A 25,775-nucleotide genomic window follows, 5' to 3' on the forward strand; every position below is an offset into this window, starting at 1 on the left:
ATAGCCAAATTATGATATGCCATTTTTTCCAAAAACTTTATTTTACTCTTTAAAAAACATGTATATCCATTACTACAACATCAAGAACATACAGTGACAAGTAATGTTGCAGCTCCTCTCCTGTAGTGAGCTCAGAGCAGTTTGATGTTCTTGATAACACAGGGCTTCTGTGGGGTCTTAAAAAGTTTGAAATCATCTCAATAAAACTTTAAACTTTTTCTTTAAAAAGCAAACTTTTAACTTTATCATAATAATTTGATTATTTTCCTTACAATAACATTTGTTTAAAAGTTCACCTTATTTACTGCTGAGGACACTGATGTGTCCAAGGATTTAATGTATTATAGTTTTTAAACTTTTAAAACATTTGTTCATTTTTTAATAATAAAGAAAGTGTATGTTAGGAAAAAGTGTATGGATACAAGTAGACCTTGCTTGCTTTTACACAATATTCAAAATATTGAGCTAAGAAATAAATAAAATATAAAATAATTTAATTAATTTAATTTAATTAATATTTTATTTTGTTCAATATTAATGTATTATTGTATTATTAAATGTAATAAATTATTTTTTATGATAGGTCAAATAAAAATCTTTTTCATTTGGGCCATTTGGAAAGATTCCTAGGCCTTTAATGCTTTAAAATTTCATTCATAATGGTCTTAATGTCTTAAAGTCTTAAATTTAATTCTGTGAAACCTGCAGAAACCCTAATAACAGTTCATTCACTTTGCATTTAGCAAATATTTAACATAAAATCAACACAAAAACAGTTAATTAGAAATGCCTCTAGAAAACTTTAGGATAATGATGGATAATTCTGCCCTTCAAGAAAAAAATTCTGACCATGGCTATTAACATGTATGCAGGAGTTCATGGAAGTCTAAGTTTTGTTTTCCCAAAGAAAGTTATTATTTCTGTATCTGGGTTCCATTAACAAAGAAGTCCATTTAGTGTGTAGTTTCTGAAGACTAAAGCTAAACATTGTCCAATTTAAAAAGTCAGCGTCATCATCGGTCTGGATAGTTGGTTTGATTAGTTTGATTAATTGTCACCTCTCATTAGTTAAATAGGATCAAGTTGGCAGTCCTAGCATGTGGAATCAATGTCATACCTAAGTAAACAAATTAGGTCAAGGGGAAATTACAGCCAGCTGTAAGTTCATTACATATTTCCAAACAATATAAATTTGTGTGAGTGTTTGAGTGAGTGAGTGAGTGTGTGATCCTTTACTGACAGCTGCCTGGGTGGATCTTGTCGGAAAATATGGCAAAAAGTCCCACATGACGGTATTAGATTGAATGCGTTGTTTAATTACGAAATTGAGAAGTTTTTTTCTTTCTATTTGGCATGCTTTATTATTATTAAATTCCATAACACCATCACCAGCCCTTATTCCTTATTTGCTTGTAATACCCCAGTTTTTCGTGAGTGTATGAATGAAATGTTAATGAGTTAAATTGAAACTGCCAAACTGCAGTTAAAGTTAGGCATCCAGCTGATTTGATTCAGAACACTTTTTTTTTGTCAGACGGCTCACCGGTACACATCCGCGCTAAACTATCAAGGTGAAAGTCATCATAGCTTGCGGAGAATAGACACAGCTCCCAACCCAACTTTGTGAATAGATTAACTGATATATATTTTTATAAGGTGATAAAAGTCTAGCGTTAACGCTGATAACGGCCCACCACTAATATGTTATTAAATATATATATATATATATATATATATATATATATATATATATATATATTTGTTAAAAATATAAATATGTTATATATATATATATATATATATATATATATATATATATATATATATATATATATATATGTAACATATTTAATAATAACATATTTAATTTTCTGAATGTCACATACCTCATATAGAATTGTATCATGTCTTCTTTTTTCAGAATTGATTTTACCATGCTTTTACTCAACAGCTGTTTTTTTAATTGTCATTTTTGTATAGTCATAAACTATACTATAGTAAGATGGCAGTATTTTGTGTTTGTAGACTGTTCAAGTTGCATCACTTGTCAGTTCCCATTTTTAAAAGTGATTTTTTAATTACATTTCAAAATGAAAGCAAACAGCTGAAATAATCCTGCTTTTGGCAGAACTTCACTCAGTATATCTGAAATTGTGTGCATTATTAGTCTGTCATGTAGGTTGGAGCGTGTGTGTACAGTATGTGTTTGTGCATGCTCTTACATTCCTGTGTACATGTGTTGACAGATGATGGGAAAGCAGAAGATGACATCAAAACTGATATGACATCTCAAGTAAGTGCCTTTACCTTTAAGCACTGTGATGCTCATATGATCTCTTATTTTGCCTCTCAAATCTCATGTTTTAATTAAAGTGGAAAAATATAAAGAGTTTTAAGGTTATAGAGAAAAAAGTGATTCTGCAGTTGGTTTGTATAATCTGTATAATGTTTTGACTGTCTGTCTTGAGGTAGATACTTGCTTAAAAAAGCAGCGCATCCACTCTATAAAGGATACTGTTGTTCATTATGCAAAACATACAAATGAAAACAGGAAAATTCTGTTTGCACACTAATTTATTAACTAAATAATGGGAATTGGCTGTTCAGTATTCAGCACAGGCATGAGCTGCGCACAAGCTCAGTTTTTAATATATAAATGATCTTTCATGCTGTTCAAAATTACCAAAACAGCTCGAGCTCAACTTTCGGTGTTCCTTATCAAGAAGAGAATAGAATCTCTGCTGTTTCTTTGATAAGTGCTTAAAAACATTCCCCTGATGTAACATTGTGTGCTGTATGTGTGTCTGTGAGGGACAAAGAGAGAATATTCAGAGAAAGACACTGAATTCAGAAATTTATGCTCTAATACTTTTACTGTATCTTTAGCTTCAACTGTGAAGTTTGTGGCACATTTTTTTTTTACTTGTATAGAAATAATACCAGTATGAGCAAAAATGAAATTGAAATATTCTAAACACTTTTAGTATTTTTTTTTCTTACCAATGATTCACTGATCAAGATCATTTTTATATTGAGTCAGCCATTTGTAAGGAATTATTGAAATTAAGAATTAAAGCCCTTTGAAACAGGAACTTACTGCTACCTACTGTTTTGAATTAGTTTTATAAGATAAAAAAAGAAAAGAAAAAAAGAAAATTGAGTCCAAATAATAATAATAAATACGCTCCTTCCAATACTTAAGCCTCCACATAAAAGTTCCTGAAAGCAAAGAAGATCAAGCTGCTGCAGGATTAACCAGCCCAGTCACCAGGCATGAACATTATAAAGCATGTTTGGGGTAAGATGGAGGCGGAGGCATTAAAGATGAATCCAAAAATCTTGATGAGTTCTGGGAGTTCTGCAAGAACGCTTTGCCATTCATGATGAATTTATTAATAAGTTATTTGAGTCATTGCAGAGCTGTATTGATGTAATCGTCCAAGCTCATGAGAGTCATACACAATATTAGTTATTTTTTCACTGCACCATGACTTTTTATTCCTCACTGTACAGTATTTCTGTTAAGTGATGAGACTTTTGTCTAAGCAAAGTCAGATCTTACTGTCCTAAATAAATAATAAAAAATCAAGGCGGAACATATTTTGTTTTGCTAAAATAAGTGAAATTTATAGCCCTTTGCCTTTCATACACTTAATTTTTACTTGTTAACTACTTAATTAAAATGAGCTAAAAAAAAAAAACACAAGTCTTGAGATTTTATTGGGACAACTTAATTTTTTTATGTTCAATCCACATAAATTAAAAGTTAAAAGTGTTAAGTTAACTTGATCGATTTGTGTTGGGACAACATGAAGGAGTTGTGTGGAACCCTGCATTTTTACAGTGTATAAGCCACGTCTGATACCAAATAATCAACTAGAAGTCAAGCTATTACTTGTTATTCCAAAAACTTGGATAGATACGAAAGTGTATGTGACAAATAAAGGCCTGATTTTTGATTTGATGACAAGACCTTTGTCAGGTAGTGTATACTGTATATGATCATGGTGTACATATTTGTACTATAGTTTGCTCACCCCTTACAGAATCTGTTTCTAATTGTATTTTTTAAAAAATCATGTAAAAATGCATGCTACTTTTTAGTACTGTTCTAAAATATATTTTACATAAAATATGTTTGCATATAATTCACAAGACAAAAACATATAGCTGGAGTTATATTTATAAGATGCACTTAATTAAACAGATTTCTTTTAGCTTGCCCAGCAGTTAGCTCTAAATGAGCTCTTTGTAATGACTGCTTGCTTTGCTTTGTTGTAAGAATGTCTAAAAGCTCAACGCGATGATTAGGCATCCTCAAGGACAGTTGAACCAAAATCCCATATTTTCATTTACTCGGAATGTTTTGGGTCTTTATGCGAAGGCTGTACTGTATCTGTAGTCAAAGACATGACTCTAGTCAAAATGCATGCACAGCCCTTCAGGTGATACTTTTCCTGACAAGATTTGTATATAATCAGTGGTAGTCTTAAGAAAATAACTTATATGTGTTCTATGTACAGAAAGAACATTTAGGATCCACGTTCTGATGATAATGTACTTGGTTATATATGTCATAGAAAAGAACTTTCTTCTGTTTGTAAAAACATTATTATAATTTTTATTTATTTATTTATTTATTTAATAAATTTTGTTTGTAAAACTCAGAATCTTAGGACTTAGAGGTTTAACGTGATTTTAATTATTTAGTCCAACTGGTCCACAGAGATCTGCTTGATTTACCAAAGAAATGGTTAGAATTAAAATGATTGTAAAACATTAATCGTCATATATTCATGAACTTTTCAAATGTTGCTTGTAAAGAATGCTATTTTTTTTATAACATAGGATTTTAAACACTACATTTTATATGATTGTCACCATTAAATGCTCATTATATTATTAGTTCACTGTAAATGTGCTGTATGTGTGTCTGTGAGGGACAAAGAGAGAATATTCAGAGAAAGACACTGAATTCAGAAATTTATGCTCTAATACTTTTACTGTATCTTTAGCTTCAACTGTGAAGTTTGTGGCACATTTTTTTTTTACTTGTATAGAAATAATACCAGTATGAGCAAAAATGAAATTGAAATATTCTAAACACTTTTAGTATTTTTTTTTCTTACCAATGATTCACTGATCAAGATCATTTTTATATTGAGTCAGCCATTTGTAAGGAATTATTGAAATTAAGAATTAAAGCCCTTTGAAACAGGAACTTACTGCTACCTACTGTTTTGAATTAGTTTTATAAGATAAAAAAAGAAAAGAAAAAAAGAAAATTGAGTCCAAATAATAATAATAAATACGCTCCTTCCAATACTTAAGCCTCCACATAAAAGTTCCTGAAAGCAAAGAAGATCAAGCTGCTGCAGGATTAACCAGCCCAGTCACCAGGCATGAACATTATAAAGCATGTTTGGGGTAAGATGGAGGCGGAGGCATTAAAGATGAATCCAAAAATCTTGATGAGTTCTGGGAGTTCTGCAAGAACGCTTTGCCATTCATGATGAATTTATTAATAAGTTATTTGAGTCATTGCAGAGCTGTATTGATGTAATCGTCCAAGCTCATGAGAGTCATACACAATATTAGTTATTTTTTCACTGCACCATGACTTTTTATTCCTCACTGTACAGTATTTCTGTTAAGTGATGAGACTTTTGTCTAAGCAAAGTCAGATCTTACTGTCCTAAATAAATAATAAAAAATCAAGGCGGAACATATTTTGTTTTGCTAAAATAAGTGAAATTTATAGCCCTTTGCCTTTCATACACTTAATTTTTACTTGTTAACTACTTAATTAAAATGAGCTAAAAAAAAAAAACACAAGTCTTGAGATTTTATTGGGACAACTTAATTTTTTTATGTTCAATCCACATAAATTAAAAGTTAAAAGTGTTAAGTTAACTTGATCGATTTGTGTTGGGACAACATGAAGGAGTTGTGTGGAACCCTGCATTTTTACAGTGTATAAGCCACGTCTGATACCAAATAATCAACTAGAAGTCAAGCTATTACTTGTTATTCCAAAAACTTGGATAGATACGAAAGTGTATGTGACAAATAAAGGCCTGATTTTTGATTTGATGACAAGACCTTTGTCAGGTAGTGTATACTGTATATGATCATGGTGTACATATTTGTACTATAGTTTGCTCACCCCTTACAGAATCTGTTTCTAATTGTATTTTTTAAAAAATCATGTAAAAATGCATGCTACTTTTTAGTACTGTTCTAAAATATATTTTACATAAAATATGTTTGCATATAATTCACAAGACAAAAACATATAGCTGGAGTTATATTTATAAGATGCACTTAATTAAACAGATTTCTTTTAGCTTGCCCAGCAGTTAGCTCTAAATGAGCTCTTTGTAATGACTGCTTGCTTTGCTTTGTTGTAAGAATGTCTAAAAGCTCAACGCGATGATTAGGCATCCTCAAGGACAGTTGAACCAAAATCCCATATTTTCATTTACTCGGAATGTTTTGGGTCTTTATGCGAAGGCTGTACTGTATCTGTAGTCAAAGACATGACTCTAGTCAAAATGCATGCACAGCCCTTCAGGTGATACTTTTCCTGACAAGATTTGTATATAATCAGTGGTAGTCTTAAGAAAATAACTTATATGTGTTCTATGTACAGAAAGAACATTTAGGATCCACGTTCTGATGATAATGTACTTGGTTATATATGTCATAGAAAAGAACTTTCTTCTGTTTGTAAAAACATTATTATAATTTTTATTTATTTATTTATTTATTTAATAAATTTTGTTTGTAAAACTCAGAATCTTAGGACTTAGAGGTTTAACGTGATTTTAATTATTTAGTCCAACTGGTCCACAGAGATCTGCTTGATTTACCAAAGAAATGGTTAGAATTAAAATGATTGTAAAACATTAATCGTCATATATTCATGAACTTTTCAAATGTTGCTTGTAAAGAATGCTATTTTTTTTATAACATAGGATTTTAAACACTACATTTTATATGATTGTCACCATTAAATGCTCATTATATTATTAGTTCACTGCCAATTTCTTTTCAAGCTTTGAGTAAAGAGCATTTGAAAATACTTTGACCTCTGTGCCCCACCTAAAGCCCTTTTCTCCTATCAGCCTCATTTAATCTTAAGATAGCAGCTTTTCCCAGGCTGGGTGTGTGTGTGCGCACAACTAGACCCCTGCAGCCCCAGGCTTTGTGAAAAAAAAGGCTTTCAATAGCTAATTGTGCAATTTTGAATGGAGCATCACAAGACAAATAGTTTGATGTAGAGAAAGTACCCTTGGTTTTTCTCTTTCAGCTTTAAAGTGCATTTATTCACTTCATTTTCTCCCCCTTTGGCCACCAGGGACTAGAGAAGGCGGATATCTTGGCCAACCCAAAGAACCAAGCAGAGGAAATCAGTGAGAAGGAAACAGATTTCACAAGGTAAAGTTATTATTATTATTATTATTATTATTATTATTATTATTATTATTATTATTATTGTTATTGTTATTATCATCAGGACTTGACATTAACATTCGCCAAATGCAGGTAGATTTGAGCTGTGGTGGGTTAGACAGCCGCTCACACTGGCCATTTTGGCTGGTTGAAAATAAATTTTTAATTTCTTGAATTTTTTTAATTTGAAAAACTTGAATTTTGATGATTGTTTGTCAGTGTCCTTGCAAATGTAATCTTAGAATCGAGAAGCAGCAATAACTGTTTGCTAAAGCAAAAGAAAGCAGGTGAATAAGAGGATGATCCAGCGCACGGTGAGACACTCACTGATGAGGGCTTTAGTGTCGCGTGCACAGCTGATGTGATGCATGTGAGTTTTTAAAAAGTGGGCACGCTCTCATTTCCTTGCGTGAAGCAACCGTCCCTACAACGCAACTGGTGCGATTGTTTCTCTTTGAAATAGACGGGAAATAACTCAATGCTCGTGTACTCGCAATCCTGCTGCTTTCAAGAACTTGAGATTCTTTTTTTAAGCACCAGCAGTTGCCACTTTCGCTTTAACCATTTTTTAAACAGATTATTAATGGGCCTAAGGTTTACCATGTCCGCTTGATCATCCTTTCATTAGCGCACACGGCATGTTTTTCACCTGCTTTCTTTTGCTAACAGTTATTTTTGTTAATATGTTTTTATTATCATCCTTTTCAATAGCATTGCTTTAATAGGAGACTAACTTCCCATTTATTTATATTTAACTGGTGATACCGGACCTTTAGTCTTAGATACATGAGAATTATTTTTAAATGTCTGTTGTTTAATAATTTTTTTTCTTGGATAGAAAGTGCATGTATACAGCTATATTTTGCTTGTTTTTACACATTATTTAAATTTTGTGGCAAGGAAATATAGTTTGGTGTGGCTAGAGAAAAACCTTAGTGTCAAGCCCTGAAAAGTCATGTAAAATAAAATATATGTATATAAAAAAAAAAGAAATTAAATAAAACTAATTGCAATGTGACGCTATGAAACCACAGCCCAATTGCTCATGCTCACTGAACAAAGTCATACACATTACAAAAAAGGGAAATGAACGAGGAGGCATGTGGACAACACAAAATTGAAATCAAGTAATTTTAGCGTGCCAAAGTCAAGTTAATGGATATAAAATATATTTTCCCAACAACAAAATTGTGGCTTGTGAAAATGGCAAGTGGCTAGTAACGTTGGAAATCTAAAAATCAAAATCAAAAAAGTGAACTTCAAGCCCTAATTATTATTATTATTATTATTATTATTATTATTATTATTATTATTATTATTATTATTATTATTATTATTATTATTATTATTATTGTTGTTGTTTTTGTCTAATCTTTTGGGTTTAGTTCAGCCATAAACGAATATTCTTTCCTTACAATGTAAGTCAATAGAAACCAGTGTTGCTGAATTTTGAACACTTTGGCTTTTATTGGAAAAATATACATATTCCAGCCTTGAAATGATGAAAAAAAAAATGCAAGCAGTACAGGTTTAGCTCAAAGTATGTCTGAGTAAAATGTATTTGTTTGGATCAACTATCCCTTTCATTTGCCTATATTCCATCTCAGATGATCCAGCAAGCCTAGGTTTAGGAGTTAGTAATCCTCTGTGCTGGTTTAGTTTTGTTTCCTGCCAGGAGGCAGTGAGTCATAGCAGATGAATGCAAAAAGCCTGTCAGATAAGCATCTCTGTGAAGCCTGCTGACTGTGTGTGTGCTTGTGTGTGTTATGTGTCTGTTTTTCAACTTTAATGATAAGCTTTCCAGAAGGTAAACTAGTGGTTTAAAGCATGACATGTTTCTAAGGTTGTTATGTGTTTATGTGTGGGTGGCGCATTCACATGCTTCTAGACATAGTGAGGCTGATATATTAAATGTGGAGGTCTGCTTCTTATTACACTAAAGAACAGACATCTGCTACCCTTCACCGGATGGCTGCATCATGACCAAGCACTCAGTATTACCAACCTTGTCTGGACTTCATGAATATCTCATGTGAAATAAGGAAAAAACACTTTCAAAACACAGGCTTCTGGAACAGATATTTCACTAAAGCCGCTGTTGTAAGGGCTGGTGTTATGGATTTGATAGGGTGTCACTGTACAAAAGACAGACATGTTACTGTACAAAAAAACAGATTTGGCTTTTTGTCAGAACATTTAGATTCAAGATTTCTGGATGTCACCTCGTTTGGCTCCATTCTCACAGCAAGATATGCATGTAAGTGTACATGTGTGTTTAACTTATATTGTGAGATACAGTGAGTTAAGTAAAGTAAAAGCTCATAGTCAAAAAGAAAATCTAATTTATGTATTGATCTTTTTTGGTCCCACGTTTTATTAACTATGTACTTCCATCAAAAAAAAATAAATAAATAAAAAATATTATATATATATATATATATATATATATATATATATATATATATATATATATATAGAGAGAGAGAGAGAGAGAGAGAGAGAGAGAGAGAGAGAGAGAGAGAGAGAGAGAGAGAGAGAGAGAGAGAGAATGGTACTTACTGTGTTCCTAATGTATTGCAGAACTTGCACTTTTGAGGTGGGATACGGGTAGGGTTAAGGACGGGTTTGGTGATATGGATAGGTTAAGGCTTTAGGGGTTTTCAGCCTTTTAGCACCTAACCCATCCCCCCACCCCAGTTTGGCTAATTTCACTCACACCTAAACCCCCCTCCCACGAACCAAAATTATAATGCATGTGCAAACATCATTCACATATGCTTGCTGCGTTTGAAGTGCGTAGCATTAAATTACATTGAAACAAAAATTATATAGCTTACTTGACTCAGTGTGATGGCTGAGGCTGTTTCAGTGACAACATGGTTGATCATCTTCCAATGTCAATAAGTGTGAACCACAGCATACTTGCTCTTGATGTTCGCAAAGCCCTGATGGTGTGGTTGAGTCGAACTTTGAGTACGTATACATGTGCAACAATACTTTAGATTTTAATACAATTAAGAAAATACTCTGATTAAGAGTCTACCATGTAAACAGTCAATTTTTGATCACCTTAATCCCACTAAAGTCATAACTAAACTAAACAGAAATGGAATTAAGATGTGGAGTATGCATAATATAGGACTTTAGCAACACTCTTCCACCAGTCTTTATTTCTTATTTGCATCCAATTGCAATCCAGTTTGTTACAGGGGCATGAATAAAATGTTCATGAGTGAAAGTGAAACTCTGCCTTAGGACGCAACCTTCAAAAAGCACTTCAAATAAACAACTTAATTATATTATTGTCTATTATGGCAAATAACTAGATTAGTGATGTCCATGTAGGCATAGTCAGTAGTTTCTTCAAAGTAAGTGAAAGATCCAGATGGACATCCTGCTGATTTGATTCAGAAAGGCACTTTTTGTCAGACAACCCACCGGATTTACTTTCATTTAGAGTCATTAATTAATTTTAAAAAGCACCTTATCCATTTTATTTGTGTATATTTTACTCGAACGCATTAACTCTACAGGTGCTTAATAGTTAGCTGTGGAGGAGCTAACATTAATCAAATTCACTCTATTGAATGCATAAAAATCGTCATCATAATTTACTCGAGTGCACGCCTCAAATTCTTGCTCCCCCCTTTATAGGTGCTGGCGCCCCACAGTTTGAAAACTCCTGGGATATGCTATAGGATGTGTCAACATTGTAATTACAGAAATTATTTACAGATGTTATTGCAGACAGGTATTTAATCAATCATAAGTGTGTAAAAACATTTTTACACAGTAAGTACATTGTAATAAATGATTAATTTCAGTATAAGTACATATTATTTAATGACACCTAATATAACCTATATTTTTTCATTTAGAAATTTTTGTTACACTAGAAGTTAAGCAAGAATCCACAAAGATGGCAGTACAAATGTGTGTGTTTGTAGTCTCTGGTCAAGTGTAGACGCAAGATATATAGTTTATAGACACCTTTTGGGTTAAAAAGGGTTTTTATTTTTTGTGTATGCGGTAAATGTTTCTGGTTCATTGGCACACAGTGAACTGCAGTTTTGAGATCTTGAAAGTCTGCTCATTTTCTGGGTGTAAAGCAGGGGTCTCAAATTGTTCTGGCCAGCTGCTGTTCTCAGTTGGAGAGTTGTGTCTCAAACTGTTTAGAGCCACACTGTTTTAAAAAAAGAAGTTACATTTAATGTAAAATACTAGCACCTGTGGTTACCAGAATTTTACTGTGAAATAGATTGTAGCAAACCTTAGTTTTACAGAAGTGTTTAAATGTACTGTAAAAACACAATTTTTATTAACTAATACAATGTAATTTACAAGCCTTTGAGTTAACTCATTTTATTTGCAAACGACTGCACTTAAATGGACCAACCCTCATTTGGTTATGAACCTATATTTATAACATGTAAATAAAGTGAGCATACACTGTAAAAAAAAAAAAAAGTATGACAAAACTCATGACTACAAATGTTTTTTTTGCTACTTTACCTTATTTTAATAAGTTTTAACTACGTGTTTAAAGTTGAAAAGTTTACATGTGATTGTTTAGTTAGTTTGATTGATAAAAGTTCATTTGATTCAACTTAAAAAAAAGGCAGGAATAATTTTTCACAGTGTCTTTAGTTTTTAATATATTGCCGTATGCTTTAGTCAATTTCGACAAACATATACTGACTAGGGCTGCATAATTTTGTTGAAATTGCAGTATTTTATTTTTCTGCAATAAATATTGCTGTATAAATACAGATTTACAAGATAGTTTGAATAGCACTATTTCTTGCTTTTCTGTTGAGACTATCAGTAATCAGCAGGGCCAGACGGAATCTGTGGATGTTTTTTGCTATTTCTGCGGAGAATTTTGGTAAAAATCTGCGGATTTCTGCGGAATTACTTTGGGAGTATCCAGCGGAGTATCGTAACTAAAACCTTAATTTATTAAATAAAAGGTCATAAATTACTGAATAAAAACAGAATAAATTCAGATTTACACATTTACTCAAGTAAATAAACAGCATTAACGATGGGCTAAAAATTTGCAGAAATCTGTGGAATTCTGCGGAAAATCTGCGGAATTCTGCCCGCGCAGATTCCTTGTGGGCCTAGTAATCAGGTACATGAATTGAATAATCACCTTTATTATCTTAGCTTTGTATCATTCATTCATTCATTAATTAATTTTCTTTTCAGGTTAGTTCCATTATTATTCTGGGGTCGCCACAGCGGAATGAACCGCTAACATATCCATATCGTCATCTTAGAATTACAAGGTTCTATCTAACATTTTCGTCAAAATGTAGTTATTGACATATTCTTATTAAATGACAGGTTATTTACATTATGGGATGTTTTTTTATATAAGTTGTTTACATTAAGAGACTTTTTATTTAAAACAAATGTTACACACATACTGTTTGCTATGGAATGCAAAAACTTTGAAGCTCAATATCTCAGAATCATTCAGAACACAGATAGAACCTTATAATTCCAAGGTGACAAAATGTTTTACACAGTGGATGGCCTTGCTGCTGTAACCCATTAGTGGGAACACCCATCCTCACTCAATCATACACTTACAATACAGACAATCTAGCTTACCTAATTCACCTACAGCACATGTCTTTGGACTTGTGGGGGAAACCGGAGCATCCGGAGGAAACTCGCACGAACACTGGGAGAACATTAAAACTTCAGACAGAAATGCAAACTGAACCAGCCGAGGTTTGAACCAGCAACCTTCTTGTGGTGAGGCTATCATTACACCACCGTGTCGCCTAATTTTTGTCTCATTTCTAGTTTAAATATCTAAAAATTATCTGCCAGTGGGGCAACTAAAATAATCCAAAGGATATTGAGTGAGTGAGAGTGAGTGAGGTAGTGAGTGAGTGAGTGAGTGAGTGAGTGAGTGAATGAGTGAATGAATGAGGATTGAGCATTGATGAACAATAGTTAGCAACCAAAGAGAAAACAGAAAGAGAAACAAAATCAGAGGAAATCAATTGAATGAAATCAACTAAAAAAAGCAAACATTAAATCTAAGTGGTTTAAAAACTCCACAAACAGCATTATCAGGTACACGTGTTAATTACCACTGTAGCTATGTTTCCATCCAAAGATGCAAAGTAAATTTACAGGCAATATTACAAGATGTGCAAATAAAGCAGCGTTTCCATCCAAGTAGTCAAATCGAGCAAAATCGTCACTTCGTGATTAACTGACGGAAAATAGCAAAAGTAAAAATTAAATTTGATGTAGTAGGAAAATCTGCGTCAATATTTTCTTTTCTATTTATTAAATAACTTTTGCCTCAGAAGACAGTATGCCAACATGCAATAAATGCATGTTGACGTTTGAAGGTCTCAGACATGGAGCACAGATGTTCTTGACAGTTCTGGAGGTAATTAATAACATAATAACAATAATACTGAAATGGTTAAGGCGTTTTAGAATGATGAAAACGACATTTCCCATGTTTCACAATGTGTTCAGCCTGCTGGTGTATCCATTCACACAAACACTTTTATCATCACATGATCTCTTATAACAAAACCACATGACATTTTTTAATGTGCATACTGGAATTTGTTTGGTAAATGTATTTCCATCGTAGTTTATGTGCATTTTTTCCTATCAAATGAAAGTTCATTCTACTCAGTTATGCCCATACGTTTTTTATACGCATTTTCAAAACTTATACACATCATGGAGTTTCCATTTACCGATTTAAAAATAAAATAAAATAAAAAATTATGTTCATATCCAAAATGTTAATATCATATATTAATGTTCATATCCAAAATGCGCATAGCAATAGGTTGATGGAAATGTATCTAGCGAGTTATTTTTGTCACAATATTGATATATTGTGATCTGGTGAATGATTGGTTTGTACGTTATTACCACAGCAAATGAATCTGGAGCTCAAGCTTTCTGTCATATTAAGAAATATGCAAAAAAAAAAAAAAAACGTATGAACTGAAACCTTTGTTTACAACAGAGAGTTAGGATGTGTGTTAACAAGTATACTTTTAGTTTGCATCAGATCTACCAATAATAAGTCATTGTGCGATAGAAAGCTTGAGTAGTTTGGCTCATAGTGTACTTGGTTTGCACCATTATTAATATGTTGCAATGATGCATTATTATGTTGCAATCAGTATTAGAAAAAAATTACAGTGTAAGCAGGGGGGTTCCGCTGTTAAGCATATGCATAGTTCATCTGCAGTTATACAACATAATGTAGTGTCTCCTGTATCTGCTTTTTCACCTAGATTTTGGATGGCCTGAGGGTAAATAAATGCACTTCAAACTTTCCCAACAAACACAACCTGAATAGGACATTTCTTAATTTAGACTTTTTTATTTAAGTTTGCCACACTCTTTAAATGACACAATTGTGTTACAAGTGTGTGATTGCTACACATCAACTGTTTTTTTTTTTTTTTTTTTTTTTTTTTTTTTTGAGTTCGTTGTGTAAAGTGTGCAGGAAGTTATATTTAAATTAGCAACTATATACATTTTCTCTTTTCCATTTGTCATGCACTTTGATATCTTTAATAGCTTGGATCTCTTTAAACAGTATAAATGAATATTAATGTGGCGGTTGTAAATGTGTGTGGTTTTGGGTGTGCATGCTTTCAATATGATTTACATTTTCTTTTCAGCTAGTCTGAGGTAATAGTGTAGATTATAAGTTTGTGTTTGTGTGAGAGTTGAGTGTTGAATGTGCAGAATTTGGACCTAATGCTCTTGTTTTATTTACTGTGTTTGGCAGCAGACATTGCTATGAGTCACCCTACAGAGTAAACATTCACAGTGATTAACTTGATGTAATGCAACATGATTCCTCACACTGCAATAGCTATCTGAATAGTCGTTTTGTTATCCCCTAATCACCACTAATTGCAACTGCTCAGGTTTCTGGATAAATATAGTAGATCATTGATTTTTATTAGTGGTGTGCCGTTATCAGCTTTAACGTGCTGCGTTAACGTGGGACTCTTATCACGCAATAAAAATATATTGTCGTTAATCTATTCTAAAAGTTGGTTTGGGAGCTGGGTCTGTTCTACGCAAGCTATGATGACTTTCACCTTGATATTTTAGCGTGTATGTATACCTGACCGGTGAGCCGTCTGACTAAAAAGTGCCCTTTTGAATCAAATCAGCAGGATGCCTGATTTTAACAGTTTCATTTTAACTTAGAAACAATTAATTCATGCCGCTGTGACAAACTGGGGTTTTAGATGCAAATAAGGAGTAAGGACTGGTGAGAGTGGTATCGAATTCAATAACGCATGCCAAATGGAAAGAAAAAAAACGTCCGCATTTCACAATGTGTGTGTGCGTGTGTGTGCGGTCCTTTACTGACAGCCGCATGTGTATATCTTGTTAGAAAATATGGCGAAAAGTCTTACACAACAGTAATAGTTTGAATGCGGTGTTTATTTCACTAATGCCTCTAATATCTGCATACTCCACACCTTAACTTCATTTCTGTTTAGTTCAGTTATGTGACTTTAGTTAGCTTAAGGTAATCATAAATCACTGTTTTGGGCTTATGTAGGCCGTCAGTTCAAAATTCATGTTTAACTTAATAAACAGTTAGTAAACACAAGTACGTCTTATTGAACAGCATTTATTTTCATCCCCAATTATCATAGTAGATCATTTTCTCAAGCAGTTTGTGATGCATTTTGGAAACAGGAGATGAGCCCCTGGTCTAATGCGCCACCTGGCTTGAGAAACCTGTTCGCAAAGACTTATTATTTGAATAGCACACATATTCTGAATGTCTTTGGCAGAATTCTAATGAGCTATTTTAATCTAGATTAATCTAGATTAATTCCTAGATTAATCTAGATTAAAAAAAATAATCTATGCCCACCTATAATTTTTACAGAATTTTTTTATCAATAATAAAATGTGATATTTACCAAAGCATGCATGCTCTCTGCAGCTATTCCTCTTCAGACAAGGGTGAGGAAAATGCCAAAGAAAGAAAGAATTTCAAACAGGATGAGAAGATCTCCCACTTCCAGTCTTTCACTGCAGGACAGGAGGATGCAAGCAACAAGGATGTTGGGAATGCAAGAGATCAAATGGTAAGCAGTCATTGTACACATCAGTCATTGTACGCAACCTAAATTAAAGATGATTTTAAAATTTGTCTACTCTACTTAGTAGTTTACTACACTTTCAGAAATTAAGGTACAGGAATTGTCACTGGGGCAGGGCCTTTTAAAAAGGTACATTTATGTAGCTGAAGGGTCCATAATAGTACCTCAAAGATACTTTTTAGTAGGGGTGTCAAAATTAATTGTTTCTTCAGTGCACAGCGATGCAGATGGGCACAATTTGATATCAGTTCAGTAATAGGTCATAACTGGCTATTATGAACTGACGTCAATTTTCTCCTATGCGCGATGTCGCAGTAGAATACTGTGGCGAAGAAGCGAGGGCTAGTAAATAAAACACTCCTACCACTTAAAAGGTAGATAATTATGCAGAATTCAGCTGCTTGTGAGTTTGCTGGAAAGTCTTTCATTGACACTGAAGAAGGCACAGCACACTAGCCACTATTTCACTACTAGAGAGAAATGCTGTAAAATTCCATCTATGCCTTTCACTTTGAACATTTGACCCGCTGGCGTGTTTGTGAGGTTACTTTTTCTCCCCTCTTGGCTGTTAAAGCTTTACTTGTGGATCCAGACACGAGCATGCCTGTTGTGCAAGTTTTTTCCACTGTGTAAGGATTACCTGAAATTACCGCATTACGCACATATTGAATGTAACTGTGGCTGTTCTTCCCGCGTCACTCATCTGTTCAGCGGGTGAAGGCAATGACCCATCATAGTGGTGTAAGGGCTCAAAAAGCAGGTGGGATCCATGGCATGAGAATCATAACCGAACCGAACAGTGAGAGCAGTGTAGGTTCACACCCCTACTTTTTAGGTTTATTTGAGTATTAATATGTCGTTCACACTAGTAACAATCACACAGTGTGAACTATCAGAGTCCCATCAGATACCCATCAGATGTTTGGCATGCTAAATATCTGGAGTTGTCGCTGAATTAAAATCATGCCATGTTAAATGTGTTCTGATTGAAATAACACTGGCTTTTACCTACGATTACCTACCTCCAGTCTGGGTATCTGCAGGCCAGCGGTAGGTTGGGGAATAAGTTAAAGTGCTTATTTTAGGTCTATTTGTACCCAAGAAATGGAGGAAAAACTAGGTGAAAATTGTCAGGAGCACCCGTGTCAGTTTAACATGTCATCTGAGCAATATCAGAACCGGGCCGAAAAAAAGAAAAAAGTTTGAGAGAAATTGTGAATTCAAAAAATGAGCAAAATAAGTACATTTTCTACCCCACTAAAGACTTATTTCTCATTATTATGTAGGTAATAACAAAAGTTATACTACATGACCTCAAATTGTTTTCATGTCAATTCACATGTGCGTTTGGTTGTGAGACGTGGTTTGCGTACCGAGACAAAGTTGCTGGCGATTCTTCCTATTTTATTGTCATGCAGTGTGAAACCTCCTGTCGCTGTTGCAGTGTAAACACAGCACTGACAGAACGCTACCCCAGATAGTCAAGCAGTGTGAAAACATCTGTAACATGACTACTTTGATAATCATGCAGTTTAAACTCGGCATAAATCATCACAGAACTAGAAGCCACATGTACATGCTCTCTTTTTACTACAAAAATAAGCTCAAAACTATGTATTAGTTTAGCAGTCTTTATTGTGAAGTTCTGTTAAAAGAACAGTTGGATTGTGTTTCTTGTTTCACTTGCACAGCCAATATGTCACAAAACAAGACACTAATTATTTTATTACAATCAGTTTTAACACAATGGTGTTGTTGAAATTAATATAAAATTTGTATTGTTTTATCTTAGAATATTACTTTTTTAGATTACTCTTTTGACAGAAGCTTAAAGATGTCCTACAAAGAAAATCTGGGTATAGGTTGTTTTCAATCACATAGATCTGGTGACGTGTGAAATTCAGATGGAGGACAGGAAGAAAAAAACTGATAAGGAGACACAGAGGAATGTCCATATTTTTGCAATTCAAACCATATTTCAAAGGAGATATAAATAGAAAATAACCACATATGTTGGACATGATAATTATGTAAGAGGGCCGAGTTTTCTACTGAGCTAAAATATTTTTGCCTGTCATCGAGGTGGTAAATACTGTATAAGCTATTACGTGACATAAAAATACTATAGTAGCCTAAATACTATAGTATTTGGAAGCTTACTATAGATTATTACTTGAATTAAAGAGCCTCTGTTATGCATTAAAAAGAGTCATATTTTAGTTTTAGTTCAGGTTGATATACATGCAAGGTCAAAAAACACTTTCATTGTCTTATAACAGGCATTTGAAATACTCACCAAGGCTTATCAACAATTTTGAAGTAGTCAAAGAGCAGAGTGTATGTGTGAGACCAATGCAGGAGTGCATTAAAGCAATGCAGTTTAACACCAGCATATTGCTCTATTCTTAACCAGAAGTAAAAACATCGACACACATTTAAAATTATTCCACACAGTGGCAAAAGCTGAACTAGTTTGAAACTTGACGCCACATGTGTATAGGAACAGCTGACGGTGGGCATAGCAATGACAAATGGCAGTGGATCGCAAGCTCACAAATGTTTTTAAATCCGTAAACAAAGCAGCACGCATCACATATTCAGTGTGGCTTTAGACACGATATGAGAATATAGAGCGTTAACCAGATACAGTACAAGCAAGTACAAGTAACAAAATACAATTGAATACATATTTTGCAAGCTAGAGAAAACAAGGAGGCAACCATTTTAATCACACGCACTTACACTTGTGAAATGGAGGAAGAAACTGGTCCATGAACTGTGTAAAGCACTGACTCTTCAAAGCCTCATCTTTGGGTAGGGAAAATAACACTAACTTTCTCCTTACACTTCAGAGCACAATGTCTATGGGACTTTATTCACCCTTTGCTGCAGTATTATCTTGCTCTTTCCCTGTTGAGTTTGCGTAAATGTTTTTCTGGGTTTGAAACAAAACACAGGCACATTGGAGGTAACATGTCAGGAGGCAATGGAGTCCAACATGCACAGCGTTCCAGTGAATGCAAACAATATAAGAGAAGAAATCTTTAGGAAAAAAAGTTGTTAGTTTTGTTGGACACATCATGCATCTGCTTCATATTAGGGAGAACAACTTTACTCAAAAAAAAAAAATTAAAGACTGAATGTATGTTTGTTCCTTTATTTATTTGGCCTTAATCTTTTACTTATGTACTTTAGGCTAAAGAGAATGACCAGAAAGCAAGAGAGAAACATTTTGTGCACATGGAGGACTCGAGCATTTTCCCTGGAGCTCTGAATGTGGACAAAGAGCCCACAACTGCCACGCCACTTTTGCAGAGACAGGACTCAGGTCAGCGCAGTATTAAAGGCATCCTAAAGAAGAGCCGTTCAACCAGCCTGGATTTAGAACCTGGTGAACAAGAGCGAACCACTATCTGCAAGGAGCTGACTGTTGTTGATGGAAATGAAGAAAAAAATGAAGAGGATGAGGAGGAGGATCGAGAGGAAAGGAGGCTGCAGAGAGAGGAAAGCAGCTCAAGTGAGACTCCTCGCTCTCCTTCTCCAGATACAGTGGACAAATCACCTTCCCTTTCCCAGTCTGAAGATGGTGAGGAGCTAGACAGCAGCCTGGATGGGAGCACAAGTTCCTCTCTCAAAGAGAGGTAAAATGAGTCTTTAAAATGTTTTTATATTTTGTTACCTGTTTTCTTGATAAGTGCATTGGAGATTGGGAAAAGTCGTTTTAATGTTGAAAAGCACGCTAAAGGGACTGTTTACCCTAAAATGAATATTCTGTCATCATTTATTCTCCCTTCACTTGTTCCAAACATTTTTTGACATTCTTTCTTTTGTTGAACACAAGATGATTGTTTGAAATGCTGAAAACCTGACTTCCTTAGTATTTATTTTTCCCACTATGGACATCATTGTTTATAGGTGTTCAGTATTCTTCAGAATATCTTCTTTTGTGTTCAACAGAAGAAAGTTAGAAAAGATTAGAGCCACTTGAGGGTTAGTAAATAGTGAGTCAATTTATTAAAATGTTTAGGTGAACAATCCCTTTAAAGGCTTTTAAAATGTGTAGTTTTGTTTGACCTGTGACAAAGTTTCAACTTAAAGTTGCAGTTTGTAAGTTTGACGCCCAGTGGTTGAACTAGGTACTGCATTACTGGATTAAAACAAATGCAAGCGCAGGTTACCAGATTGATGTCTAACAGGAGTGAGTCTGACTGTCTAGCCTAAAGGGTCCTGGAGGGCTGGTGTCCTGAAGAGTTTAGCTCCAACTCTAATCAAACACACTTGAATTAGCTAATGAAGCTCTTTTAAGGGACTGTTTCATATGGGTTTATTAATCATTCTTACTGTTAAATAAATGTGAGCTGTCATAGTTTATTAAAGACGCAAACCCCTCACTGACATGAAAACTGCACACTTTCAGCAAACTTCCTAATTCCTGCAGCACGAGGACTTTATGATTGTTTATATTTGGGGGGGAGGCAAGCATGCTAAGGCAACTGTACATATTGTGAGTATGCCCGAAGATCACCTTAGGTACACCTCATGTGCTTTATTCAATGTTCAATGCTAACAATGTGAGTTCGAATGCCATTTTACATGACATTTTTTTGCCATATACTGAAAGCAGCAGCTGATAATTCTATCAGAAGGGAATGAGACAAGTCAGATACTATAGACCATTTGATTGGTCAGAAAATTCAATATTTAGTGATGTTAAAAATTGTTGATTAAGTTAGGCTGATTAGTTTTTCACAACTACAAGCTTTGAAGGTTTATATCTTTAAATGTGAGTTTTGTCTTTCTTTTTGAGCACACTAGCATATAGATACCCTTAAGACTCACATACTGATAATAACATCTAAAAAACTTTATTTTAATTTCATGGGGACTTTAAGCTAAAGCAGTTAAACATGACACTAGGAACACCAGGGTCATGAAAAAGTTATAACTAAAAAAATTTACATAAATGCTTTGTGAGATGCTAATTAGTTTTATCTAAACTATAACTCACTACGTGATGAATTACTAAAATTCAAGACACAGGATCAAAAATTGCCTATATCTGTTTGTTTCTCAAATTTGTTTTATGAAGCAAAACGTTCTGAATCACACGACTGTTGCTTTCTATATATTTATTTATATATCAATAAATAAAATCTAATACAACATTTCAAATGTAACTGGCTTTTGTCACAGAATAACTACACTGATCGATAATCTAACAAGTAAATTTAATATGCAATTAATTTCTAATTTATTTATTCAATTGACACATCATGAAATTATTTAGATCAAATGTTTGAAAAAAATAATAAAAGTATGGATATCTTAACCTTCACCTCCTGCATACACTAACTTTGTTTTCAAGATTGCCCACCTTTAAATGAACCCTGTACAAGTCTTATAATGGATAAAACTTGTTAAGTGAAAAGTTTACTTTCAGTGTCAGTTTCTATTACATGTTTTCTCTACTTTGGGCAGGCTGGCAGAGTTCAAGAGTGATGAAATTGATTGTCGGGGCAAGCTGAAGACTAATAAGCTCACCAATGTGGTCCAGACATCCCTGGCTAACCGTTACTCCCAGCTGCAGGAAAGTGAGAATGCCTGGAAGAAGAAGGTACTTATCCATTTTTTGTAGTTGCAGGTTCCTGTCAATACCAAAGACAAATAGGTTTCATTAGCCCGTTGAAACTCTTCTAAAGTTCAGTTGCTGAGTGCATTATGGCTTTCATCCAGTGTCAGTGTTGGTTGTTGTGTGTGTGGGGTGGAGACAGCTTTAAACAATGGACTGCAGAGGAAGCTCTTTTGAAATGAGGAGCTGTTTGTGGGATGCGAAATCCACAGGGACAGCTGAGGCAGGAAGTGTTTCTAATGCTGATTCAGCTGAAAAGTCTGTAAGGCTGTAAGCACAGAAAGATTTTCACTTTTTTCCAGAATCAATTCCAGTAATCTGATCAGCATATCCATCTAAATGCAATCCCAGTACAAACAGTTGCACCCATGTTGAGAAATGATTCTGCATCAATTGTCAGATTTTCCTAATGCACTGCAATTTTATCTTTTGAATCAATTTTGTAATTAGTTTTAACCTACTGATGGCTGATACTGATTCACTCTATCCCACAAATTATTATCCACCCCCCGCCTCATTCCCACCTCCCACATGCGATCTTCATCTTTTTTAAAGAGCACTGTGGTCACTTTTGCATAGTGCCTTGGAGAGCCAAGAATCACCTCTGGCTGTACTCAGCTTGCTTCCAATTCCTTTTACATACCACTTAAACCTAAAATATCATTATTAAAGTTAGGAAATGTTTATACAAATTACTGAAGTGTTCCAATTAGGCTGTTTTCATAAATCTTGTAGCATACTAGGTGCAAGTACATTTGACTATGTGCATGAGTCTTCAGAATGTATAAGTGTTATTTTTTCATGTTCATTTCTGTGTATGGCTAAACAATAATCAAGAGTGCTATCTGCTGTTTAAAATAGCAAAGCTAAGAATCATTCCAGGCAGAATCATGGTGCTTTTTTGAAAATGTATTAATTCAATCAATTTATAACCCTAGTCTACAAATAATCATGGTTTACTCGAGTTATTTAAAACGCCTGGAAATTAAGTCTGAAATCTTAATATCTTGATTTTTAAGACCCAAATACAGTGCATGTGGAAAGTATTCATAGCGCTTCACTTTTACCATTTTATTTTATTCTAAAATTAATTAAATTCATTGATTTCCTCAAAATTCTACACACAATACCCTATAATGACAATGTGAAAAAAGATTTGTTGAAATTGTTGCAAATTTATAAAAACTAAAAAACCTGAAAAATCACATGTACATAAGTACTCACTACCTTTGCCCTAAAGCTCTAAATTGAGCTTAGGTACATTCTGTTTCCTCTGATCATTCTTGAGATGTTTCAGCAACTTGAGTTCACCTGTGGTAAATTCAGTTGATTGGACATGATTTGAAAAGGCTGTCCATATAAGGTCCCAGGGTTGACAGTGCATGTCAAAGCACAAACCAAGCATGAAGACAAAGGAATTGTCTGTAGACCTCAGAGACAGGATTGTCTCCAGGCACAAGGCTGGGGAAAGTTACATAAAAATCTTCTGCTGCTCTGAAAGTTTCAATAAGCACAATGGCCTCCATTATCCGTAAGTGAAAGATGTTTGAAACCACCAGGACTCTTCCTAGAGCTGGCCGGCCATCTAAGCTGAGTGATCGGGGAAAAGGGTCTTAGTCAGGGAGGTGATCAATAACCCGATGGTCACTTAGTCTGAGCTTCAGCGTTCTTCTGTGGATAGAGGAGAAACTTACAGAAGGACAACCATCAGTGCAGATATCCACCATTCAGGCCTGTATGGTAGAGTGGCCAGACGGAAGCCACTGAATTCCCACCTGAAATTTGCCAAAAAGCCTCTGAAGGACTCTCCGACTATAAGAAACAAAATTCTCTGGTTTGATGAGACTAAAATTGAACTCTTTGGAGTGAATGCCAGTTTGGTGAAAATCAGGCACCGCTCATCAACAGGCTGATAACATCCATACATTGAAGCATGGTGGTGGCAGCATCATGCTGTTGGGATGTTTTTCAGCAGCAGGAACAGGAAGACTGGTCAGGATAGAGGGAAAGATGAATGCAGCAATGTACAGAAACATCCTGAATGAAAACCAGTTTCAGAGTGCTCTTGACCTCAGACTGGGGCGACGGTTCATCTTCCAGCAGAACAATGACCCAAAGCACACCGCCAAAATATCAATGGTGTGGATTCCCAACAACTTCCTGAATGTCCTTGCGTGGCCCAGCCAGAGCCCAGACCTAAATCCTTCTGAACATCTCTAGAGAGATCTGAAAATGGCTGTACATTTGATGTTTTTTAACTGGTCATTATTAATATTTTTGTTAGGTTAGAGATTAAATCTGATAGACAGATAAAGATATTTAATTTATTAAAGTATTTTATAATTGTTATGTGTAATAAGTTTTACACACATAATATTTTAAATAGTAGTGAAAACTTTGGTTCATTGTTAAAGCTAAACTCTTCCAAATGGTACTCCTGAAGGAACAGGGATTAGTGTCCATATTCTACTGTACCATTTCGCAAGAAAATATCTGCTTAAAAATACAAAAATATTGTTACCTGTATGCAAAATTATACCTCTGAAGTCCAAATAAAGCTCTCCTGTTATTTTTTTCCTTTTTTAATTAATTAATAATTTTCCTTTTTTAAATAAATAATTAGCCCTTTTAATTAATTAGCAAAGTCTTGTTTTTTTTTAAAATTAGATTGGAATAAATGCTGTTTTATTATTCATTTATTTTAATACATCCAAAGGTCCGTATCAAAATTACTTTGCAGTTTTAAGCTGAACACTAATATCTTGCAAAGTGCAAGATAGTTAAAACATTCTCTTCTAAGCAATTTATAGTTATATAAAAAATGAAAAGTATGCAATTCTTATGTCAGTGTTGCACATCACCAACACCTTCACAGTGTTTCCCACAGGTCTGAAATATACTTGCATTGGTAGCCAGATTGAAACACATCCTTTACCCAAGGCATAAAAATGGTTAACTACATGTGACAAGTTTAGGTTGCTTTATTGGCATGACATTTAGTACAGTATTGCCAAAGCATTTTAGATATGTATAAAATATGTAATATATTAACATCATCAAATTAAGAACATACACAGCAAATAAGAAATAAATTACAATAAGATGTGTAGATTATTTAAATAAAGCAAATGAGTTGATTGACCATTTCTAATAGTGTACAGATATTTTGCAGCCAGTTTAGATGTTGTTTCGTTTTCTCTGAGTATTTAGTAAGTTTTTTTTTTTTTATTTGTTTAGATTAAAGAATCTATTATTTTCATTTGCTCTCGGTCAGCTGTAAATACAAGCAAAAAGTATTCTTTAACAAAAGAGTAGTGCAAAAATGCAACAAATTTAGAAAGCGAGAGCAAAAGCCGACTTCCGGACATTTTAGAAACACAGGCCCGATGCATTTTAAAGCCTGAAAAAGGTGCATCTCTTTGGTTCTCTGCAGAGCACTTGAGACTGAGGTCTGTTGTTGACTGTTCTCATGCACACACAAAGTTCAATACAAAATGTGTAGGGCACAAGATTTTCCACTGGTTAATTAAAAGGTTGTTTGGTTATCTTTG

At 34.1% G+C, this 25,775-nt stretch overlaps 1 protein-coding gene and 1 long non-coding RNA gene across 5 annotated transcripts in view; both read left to right on the forward strand.

The window, feature by feature from the left end:
- svild (supervillin d) overlaps nucleotides 1-25,775 on the forward strand; it is a 135,404-nt gene that overhangs the window by 63,852 nt on the left and 45,777 nt on the right. For all 4 annotated transcript variants that reach the window (XM_087276008.1, XM_087276009.1, XM_087276010.1 and 1 more), the window contains 5 exons: nucleotides 2,247-2,293; nucleotides 7,361-7,440; nucleotides 16,436-16,580; nucleotides 19,791-20,236; nucleotides 22,074-22,209. In XM_087276008.1, the coding sequence (XP_087132134.1) occupies nucleotides 2,247-2,293; nucleotides 7,361-7,440; nucleotides 16,436-16,580; nucleotides 19,791-20,236; nucleotides 22,074-22,209 (854 nt within the window). The remainder of the gene's footprint in view (nucleotides 1-2,246; nucleotides 2,294-7,360; nucleotides 7,441-16,435; nucleotides 16,581-19,790; nucleotides 20,237-22,073; nucleotides 22,210-25,775) is intronic.
- LOC147841352 (uncharacterized) lies at nucleotides 10,097-15,740 on the forward strand. Its single transcript, XR_015503996.1, has 2 exons — nucleotides 10,097-12,183; nucleotides 12,226-15,740. It is a non-coding gene; the product is annotated as an uncharacterized LOC147841352 (long non-coding RNA).

Source organism: Danio rerio, chromosome 12 (genome assembly GCF_052040795.2).
Source record: "Danio rerio strain M-AB ecotype USA chromosome 12, GRCz13ab, whole genome shotgun sequence".
NCBI lineage: Eukaryota > Metazoa > Chordata > Actinopteri > Cypriniformes > Danionidae > Danio > Danio rerio.